General features: G+C 39.7%; 3 protein-coding genes across 3 annotated transcripts; all 3 read right to left on the bottom strand.

The window, feature by feature from the left end:
- Nucleotides 1–3,091: 3,091 nt before the first annotated feature.
- SAMD00019534_108530 (hypothetical protein) lies at nucleotides 3,092–4,615 on the bottom strand (the record flags this gene model as incomplete). Its single annotated transcript, XM_012893882.1, has 1 exon — nucleotides 3,092–4,615. A coding segment is annotated over one exon (1,524 nt), but the record flags the coding sequence as incomplete, so codon positions are not given.
- Nucleotides 4,616–5,290: 675 nt separating this feature from the next.
- Nucleotides 5,291–5,848, bottom strand: SAMD00019534_108520 (hypothetical protein; the record flags this gene model as incomplete). Its single annotated transcript, XM_012893881.1, has 1 exon — nucleotides 5,291–5,848. One exon carries the CDS (start codon nucleotides 5,846–5,848, stop codon nucleotides 5,291–5,293), a length of 558 nt encoding a protein of 185 aa, XP_012749335.1.
- Nucleotides 5,849–6,005: 157 nt separating this feature from the next.
- SAMD00019534_108510 (hypothetical protein) lies at nucleotides 6,006–8,756 on the bottom strand (the record flags this gene model as incomplete). The annotated part of the gene is made up of 3 exons (XM_012893880.1): nucleotides 6,006–6,444; nucleotides 6,511–7,358; nucleotides 7,566–8,756. The coding sequence occupies 3 exons, from the start codon at nucleotides 8,754–8,756 to the stop codon at nucleotides 6,006–6,008; spliced, it is 2,478 nt and encodes an 825-aa protein (XP_012749334.1).
- Between the last annotated feature and the right edge of the window lie 381 nt (nucleotides 8,757–9,137).

The raw sequence follows: 9,137 nt of genomic DNA, 5'->3' as shown, positions 1-9,137 counted from the left end.
TTGAAAAATAAGTTAACTAAATTACAGGAAATTTTTATAAGTTATATAGTTAGTTTTGTTTCATGAATAGTTAATGGCGTCTTCACTATTTATAGACAACTCATTCTCATTACACTAAATGTAATTGGTGTGGGTGAGTTTTAAACTACATGAAACTGACACAACCTTAGAACGCACTATCGGACAATAAATTTACACTTCTGGAAATGAGAATCCAATTATTGAATGTTTTAACTCGATCCAACCGTTTCTTCAAAGATAGTCCAATTAGGTTCCAATTTATACTTCATGAAATGTTTTGTTACAATAATAATTTAAAGATTAGATTTCTTGATTGATTGAAGGGACACATAGTTTTAAGTTTTTAGATACTAATTATTTTTTGTGGATAAAGATATGACACCTGGATATATTCTAATTTATTTTATTTTTCAATAACTTTACATTTATCTATAGATATGGATCCCTATGATATTGGGCGTAATTTCTCCAACTATGTCGGTTGCTCCAAAGATACTATTCAACATCTCCATACCCTCTCCAACAAACTTATTAGCGAGAAAGACCTAGTGATGGCTCTCACTTATCTTAAACAATATTGTACACTCTCCCAAACATCAACCAATTTTAAGATTACTGAGCGCACCCTCCAATCAAAGGTTAATGATGTTCTCGATACATTGTTTCCTATTGTTCAACCTAAGGTATGTAGTTTTCAATCATTAATAATATATATAATTAATTAATCATTTTTTTTTTTCAGATTAACAATAAACTAGATGTTGAATCACAATTCTATGTTTTGGAAGATAAGATCATTACTGGAGCAATAGACTCAGTTGATGTCCAAGTCTATAGACCGTCCAAAGAACCTGAACAGTCTCTTCTCTACTCTGGAAAGCATGGTTATCACTGTTACAAGTGGGAGTGTTGCGTTGACCTTGAAGGAAATCTTACTTGGGTGTCCAAACCTTTCTGTGGTACCACACACGATTATCAGATGACTTCCATTTCTGGAATTCAAGATCAACTTGTTTCTCAGAACAAGATCCTGTTTGCGGACAAGGCCTATATTGGAGCATTTCGTCATTTTGTCTGTCCTATCAAAAGGAGGGGAAAGAAAGAAGAATTCACAGAAGAGGAGAAGGCCTACAACCATGTCGTCTCATTCCATAGAGTGGTCGTCGAGAATTTCTTTGCCCGGGTAAAGTCTTGGAAGTCAATGAGCACCACTTGGAGATCGAGTTTGGAACGTCTAAACAAAGCATTCTGTTTGATCTGCTACATAGTCCAATACGAGATCGATAAAGGCATCACCAAACCCATCCGCAACTACTAATTTGAAACCCCAACCCCTAACCAACACCAACCACAACATTAATATCACCACACATCACAAAAATAAATAAGTTATCATCAAAGATCATCATGCATTTCTGCATGTCTAATGATTGATTGAACTAATTGATTCAAAAAAAATAGAATCAATTAGTTCAATCAATCATTCAAAAAAAATCCAACAAATAATAATAAATATCAATATCCAATCAAATATCAATATGGACATAGTAGAAGTAGAAGGACAAGCTAAAAATAGGTTGGAAGAACTATGGAGTATTCTAAAGAGTTTGGCATATACATATCAAACTCAATCAATATCAATTGATCAGATATGTGATCATTATAGAGATGTACATGAATCATATCGAGTGTTGGAGGAACAAAAGAAGAAATCATCAATCACCAATGAGATGATTAGATCTGAGGCACTTATAACTCTAGCAACTAAAGAGATAATCAATATTCAAACCACATTTGGTCAACTTGATGATGTCCAACTCCAATCAGGACAATATCAATCAGATCCCAAAATGTTGATTCATACCATATCATCAAGTACATCACTCAATCAGTTTGTTAAGAACATTCAAAAGGATACTCCATTATTTGATCATGATTCCGAAGTCACTCAAACTAGTTCATTGTCATCTTCATGGAACATGGATGATTTGATGGAGGTGTTGATGATGTATTCTCAATTGATACCTACATCACCAACATTGGATTATCAACTTAGTCAAACATTTAAAACAAAGAGGAGTCAATATAAATGTGTTGATAATGATGGACAAGTAATGGATACTCAAATGGTCATTGATGTATTTGATCAATCAATCAAAGATGAATGGAAACCTTCACATAAATTTGAAAATAATATTATTGGATTCAATAGTGAAGGATCAAGAGCATACTCAACTACTACTCGTGAATGGACTTTAATATCAAACACATATTGGTTAACAGAATACTATTATCAAGTTGACAAGCATTCAATTATATATGCACGTGATATGATATATGTCTTTCGAGGTACACATTATAAAAAGTTCAACTTGGTGGAAGGAGATTGGCAAAAGGCAATATTTGGAAGTGATATAATTAAAGGACATCAGTATATGGAGGAATAGGAATATCAACATGTTATAATGGCGACAAGTATATATATTTAATCGGTGGATATTTGTATAGGAATGAAAGTCTATTGAATAGAGTTGATTGTTTCAATTTGGAAACCAAGAAATTTAGTCACATTGGATCATTGGATTATTGTATCAGATCACCATGGTCATTCTATAATTCATCTCAACGATCAATTATAATAGTAGGTGGATATGATCAAAAGGATATTCAATGTCAACATATCAAATCATTCAAACTGGATACACATGAATGTAATATATTATATACAATGGATAGACCAGACAAGGTGATACATGGATGTTGTTATGATGACCAGGATAATATTTATATTATATCATCAGATTATTTCATCAAGATATCATTATCAAAGAAGAAGTCATATTCATTATCAACAATACCTTTTGTCATTCAAAATGATGAACTATTCTACATCCATGGAAAGGGTCCAGTACTTGTGTCCAACAATGATTCAAGAATCCTTCAATACAATGAACAAACAAATACATGGAAGAAAGTTGGTGCAGGATTCCCTCAAGGAAATACTTGGTGTTTTATTCCAAATGCATGATTAGATCAGACCATCAATTAAATATTATTCATTATATTACTTTCTTCTTCGTTTGTTGGTGAATGATGTGTACCCCTTGGATGTTGTAGTTGATGTTGGTGTCTCTGTGAAATCATCGTTCATTGCTGAATCCATGTTATCAGAAGTTGGCACATCGGCTTCAGGAACTGCACGCTGGGCCACCATGAGTCGCTCGCACTCTGATTTCCAGTGAGCAACCTGTTTGTTTAACTCTTCAATTTGATGCTGTTGTAGCTCGCACTCGTCCCTCAACCGTTGGTTCTCTTCCACCAAACGTGTCGGCAACGGACCAGACTGATCAAGTGTGATGAATTGTATCGTTTGTTTGTCGAATGGCATAGTGCGTATGATTACTAGCGCATGACGTGAATCACTCGCTGGCCTTCGAACGTGGACACTCCAATCCACATTGATAAAGTGATATGTGACCACATTGGGTATGATCCCCATGACCATCTTGATGAACAGTTCACGTCGCTTCAGCTCACTGGGCGTGTTTACTGATTTATCGAGGTGGATTCTCAGCGTCTCCAGATTGAACCCAATGACCGGCACGGCAACTTTGGTCATCCCATGGAGGCACTTTGCAATTGTGAGCGATCCAACTCCATTGATGCATTTGATATTCTTGAGCGACTCGAATGATAATAGTGTGAGGTTGGTGATCCTTGGGAAGGACACAGCACAATAATCACGCAAATCCAACGAGATGAGTGAAGCTGGGAGAATGTCCTGTGTAAGAGCATGGAAGTAATAGCCAAACTTCAATGAGGTGATCGATGGAGGAAGCACACCAGGCTCGAGACTTGTTTTGAACTTATGTCCAAATCGCAGTTCGGTCAGAGAGGCCGGTAGCATGCCAGGCTCGATCCGCTGGTCAAAGTCATGTCCAAAGGTCAATGTCTGGAGTGTTGGCGGCAACATTCCAGGATACACTGGCTGAGCCTGATCAAATGACAACTCCAACAGCGACTCTGGGATAAAGCCAGGTGGGATGGAGTTGCCAAAGTCTCGGATCCTGAGTGATGTGAGCGATTGAGGAAGAGGCAACTGTGATCTCGTGAGCTCACTATAGGTGACTGTGTGCATCCCATTATTAGTGTCCAGTACTTTGTGAATGGAAGAGAGATCGATCAAAGTCAACGAGTTGGGCAGCTCAATTATCTGATCGGTGTGAGCATGCACCGTTAGATATGTCAATGAGTTGGGTAACATGTCTCTGGTGATCGTTTGATTAAAGCTGTACGCGAGTGTGAGTTGTCCAAGTGATCCAGGTAGCACACCGGGTCTGAGTGGATGGTTGAACCTTGACTGATTGAATGTCAAGCTGGTGAGTGACGGCGGGAGCACACCAACATCGATCAACTGGTTGAATGAAGCACCAAGGGTCAGGGTCATGAGTGAGCTTGGTAACACTCCTTCGCTGATCATTGAGTTGAATGAGTGGCCCAGCTTAAGAGATGTCAATGATTGAGGTAGTGCTTGTCTATGAATCGAGGAGCTAAATCTATGGCCAATTGCGAGTGATGTGAGAGATGGCGGCAGGAGACCAGGTCTGATATCCTGGTTAAACATTGAGCCGAGTGCTAACGAAGTGATTGAAGGGGGGAGCAAGCCGTCTCCCAAGTATATTCCATATTGTGTTGACAGAAAATAAGGAATCCCCTCTTCAATGTGATAGGTCAGCGATGTAAGTGTGGGTGGCAAGCTGCAATTCGGGAGCATCAATTCATAGTTGCGACCAAACTCTAGATGTGTCAACTTTGATGGGAGGGCTTTTAGCTTTGCTGGCTTGTTGTAATAGAATACAACGAAAGGGTCCTCCAACACCATGCCATTCAGTCCATCTAACCTTGGAGTGACTTTCAATCTCATTTGTCTCCTGTTGTGCATCTCTACAAACATCCTCTTGCACGTCAATCCAAGTGAAGCTGTGTCAATGTATTCATATTCGAGAAGATCAAAGATCTTTCTGAACACAACTATAGAGAGTGTATCCATAAGTAGTATCTATTTGTATATGTATGATTGGTTCAGCATCTAACCGAAGGATTAGTTTTGTCTTTGGATAGACCTTGCAAAAAGGCGCCAAAGACTCAAGATTCTCAAAAAAAAACAAACGGAGTGGTCCATTTTTAAAAATGGAACCATTCCAATGAATCAATCAAATATTGCATCATCTCAATCAATCATGAATAATAATAATTAAAGTTTAATAACTCACTCATACTTCTTTCTGCTTCGTTTGTTGTTTGATAGTGATGTGTACACCTTGGGCTCTGGAATGATTCCTTGAGTGGATGATGTTGTTGTTGATGATGCTGTCCTTGTGACTACATCGTTCATTGTTTGATCCATTGAATCAGAGGGTACCGCTGGAACTACAATATTCTCCAACTCTGCCACACGAGTCGTGAGTCGCTCACACTCTGATCTCCAATGAACAATCTGTTTGTTTAACTCTGCCACTTGAAGCTTGTGATGTTCCGCCTCATCGATCAATCGTTTTTTATCGTCCACCAAACGTGCCGCCAACGGACCAGACTGATCAAGCTTGATGAATTGTATCGTTTGTTTGTCAAATGGCAATGTGCGCTCGACTACGATCGCATTCCATGGATCACTCGAAGGTCGTCGAACGTGGACACTCCAATCATCGCTGACAAAGTTGTATGTGACCACATTGGGTATGTCTCGCATGACCATCCTGATGAACTGTTCACGTCGCTTCATATCGGCAGGCGTGTTTGATGTTTTATCGATGTGGATTCTAATCATTTCCAGGTTGTACGGAACAGATGGGATTGTTACCTTTGTGATCTTGTTGTACTCACACAGTGTGAGCGAACCAACTCCATCGCGGCATTGGATATTCTTGAGCGACGCGAATGATTGAACAATTAGGATGGACAGCCTTGGAAAGGTCACAACACAATTAGCGCCACCTTGATACAATGCTGTGAGCGACCCAGGCAAGATGTCCTGAGTAAGTGTAAAAGTCTCCCATCAGTACTGAGGTGATCGATTGAGGGAGCACACCAGGCTCGAGTCGTGTTTTGAAATTTTGTCCAAAGATCAGTTCGGTCAGAGACGCCGGTAGTACACCTGGCTCGATCCGTTGGTCAAAGTCATATCCAAACATCAATGTCTGGAGTGTTGATGGCAACATTCCAGGATACACCGGGTGATTGTAATCACAATTATATAATGATAACTCCAACAGTGACTCTGGGATTACGCCTGGTGGAATGGGTTTGCTAAGGCCTCGGATATTGAGTGATGTGAGTGATTTGGGGAGTTGCAACTGTGATCTCGTGAGCTCACTAGAGCTGGTGGTGTCTGTCGAATCATCGTCATTGGAAATGTGCTCTATTCTGTGAAAGGTAGTGAGATCGGTCAATGTGTTGGGCAACTCAATCTTCTGATCGATGTGAACATACATCGACAGTGATGTCAATGAGATGGGCAACATATCTCGGCGGATAGTTTGATTATATTTGGATGCGAGTATGAGTGTGCCAAGTGATCCAGGCAACACACCGGGCTGGATAGCATGATTGAAACATGATCGATTGAATGTCAAGCTGGTGAGTGATGTAGGGAGCACACCAAAATCAATCATCTGATTGAATGAATCACCAAAGGTCAGGGTCTTGAGTGAGCTTGGTAACACTCCTTCGCTGATTTTTATATTAAATGATTGTCCAAATACAAGAGATGTCAGTGTTGGAGGGAGTGCATGTTGATAAATCGAGGAATCGAACTCATTGCCAAGTGTGAGTGATGTGAGAGATGACGGCATGAGACCAGGTTCGATAATCTGATCAAACGATGAGCCGAGTGTCAAAGAGGTGATCGAAGGGGGCAACATCTTGGCCACCAAGTATGTATAATCGCCATGGGATCCAAATAACCTATTATAATTGATGCCTACTGTCGGCATCCGCTTCTCCTCTCCAATGTGATAGGCCAGTGAGGTAAGCATGGGTGGCAACCTGCCAGGCGGTAAGAACTTGTCGTAATTGGGTCCAAACTCTAGATGTGTCAACTTTGATGGCAGTTCTTTAATCTTTGCTGACTTGTTGTAATACAATACAACGAAAGGGTCCTCCAACACCACACCATTCAGTCCATCAAGCTTTGGAGTGACTTTCAATCTCTGTTGTCTCCTGTTGTGCATCTCGACAAACAACCTCTTGCATGTCAATCCAAGTGAAGCTGTGTCAATGTATTCATATTTCAGAAGATCAAAGATCTTTCTGATAACAACAATCGAGAGTGTATCCATCTATTCTATAAATATGTCTATTTGTATATGTATGCATGATTGACATAAAGACGAAAGTAATTGTTGACAAAAATGGAAAATAGTTGATCAAAAAAAAGTGAACAAAAACAAATTAATATTAATTTTATTACAAGAGGAATGATGGATGTGATTGATTGATTGATTGATGGTTTAGTGATAATATTTAAATTTACCTCTGACCCATACTGGCCTTGGTTGTCGGTCATAGTTATGGAACATGACCTCGGTTGTTGGACCCCTGGCAACAGTGACCATGATCCAGTCTCCATCCATTCGTGTGAATATTGAGTATAGCTTGCCATTATAGTTGAAACTATAGGTACCAATGTTGACGACCTTGACTTCAAGACTACGATACAATTTCATTGTTGTACGTAGAGATGGATGATGGAGCTCCATTGACAATGTCTTGAGACTAAGGTTCTTCTTTGAGAGGAACTGGTTGTCAGCAATGATTGAGAGATGATCGAGATACTTTGGCAGACACCACTTTGCTATGAACTTGTGGATCTTGAGGTACTTGATTGTTGGTGGCAGTCTCATTGTCTTGGGAAGATAATGATTTCTCAGGGTCAATGATACGAGTGATGTTGGTAATGCACCAGCTGGAAACATCACATTATCGAATGATTCTCCAAACCTCAAGACTGTGATCGATGGTGGCAGTGATCCAGCAGTGATAGGTTGATTGAACAGATCGCCAATGGACAGCTTCGTAAGTGAGAGTGGGAGCACTCCAGCAGGGATTGGGGCATTGAATCCAGGACCAAACTTCAATACTCTCAATGAAGATGGAAATGTTGATGCAAGCAGGGCAGGCAGTACTAGAATGATTGACAACCATGTGAGTCCATTTTGAAGATGTATCTGATGGTCAAAGTTAGTACCAAGATCAAGATGGGTGATTGTCGTTGGTAGGGTGGGGAGTGGATGGCTGTAGCTTGTTACAATCAGTGTTGTTAGTTGGGATGGAAGTACTCCTTCCAATATCGGCATGTTGAACGCAAGTCCAGCTCTGAGTTTGGTGAGGGAAGAAGGTAGAGCACCATTTAGTATCTCTTGATTGAATACATCGCCAAGATCCAAAGATAATAATGTTGGCGGTAGGACTCCTGGCGGGATGACCATATCAAAATCATTGAATGATAATGATTGAAGGAGTGGTGGCAGTTGACCAGGCAATATGATGTTGTGAGGACTAAAGTTGGCAATCTCCAGTAGACCATATGGGAATGACCCTTGATCAAACTCTTGTTTGTGTCCATCACCAAACTTGATGTAGGTCAAAGAGTCTGGGAGCAAGCCTTGAGTGATTGGGTTCAAGAGGTCCCATCCATTCAGTGACTGAAGTGTTAATGGAAGTACACCTTGTTCCATTCTAGATTGAAATGTACCAATGAATTGAATGGATGTAATACTACTAGTATCATTGAATACACCTTGACTGAGTGATTGATTGAAAGTATTGGAGAATAGTATTGAGCAAACTCCAGTTGGTATCATTTCCTTTGTGAAACGAGATAACTCTCTTCCAGAGTATAAGACCAACTGTCTAACACTCTCATCATTCTGTACAAATGATGGTCTTCTCTTTAAGACTCCATTCAATTGTCCTTGTTTATATATTAATATATAATATCTCTTTGATGTCAATGCCAGACATTGTGCTCCAACTGATCCCATCCATTGACAAAGTGTACCGATTAATAAGTTTGGTAGAGTCTCCATATGTATTAATTGATTGAATGTTTGAATGTT

This window comes from Acytostelium subglobosum (assembly GCF_000787575.1).
Source record: "Acytostelium subglobosum LB1 DNA, scaffold: scaffold29, whole genome shotgun sequence".
Lineage (NCBI taxonomy): Eukaryota > Evosea > Eumycetozoa > Acytosteliales > Acytosteliaceae > Acytostelium > Acytostelium subglobosum.
This window is presented reverse-complemented; position numbering and strand designations above follow the sequence as displayed.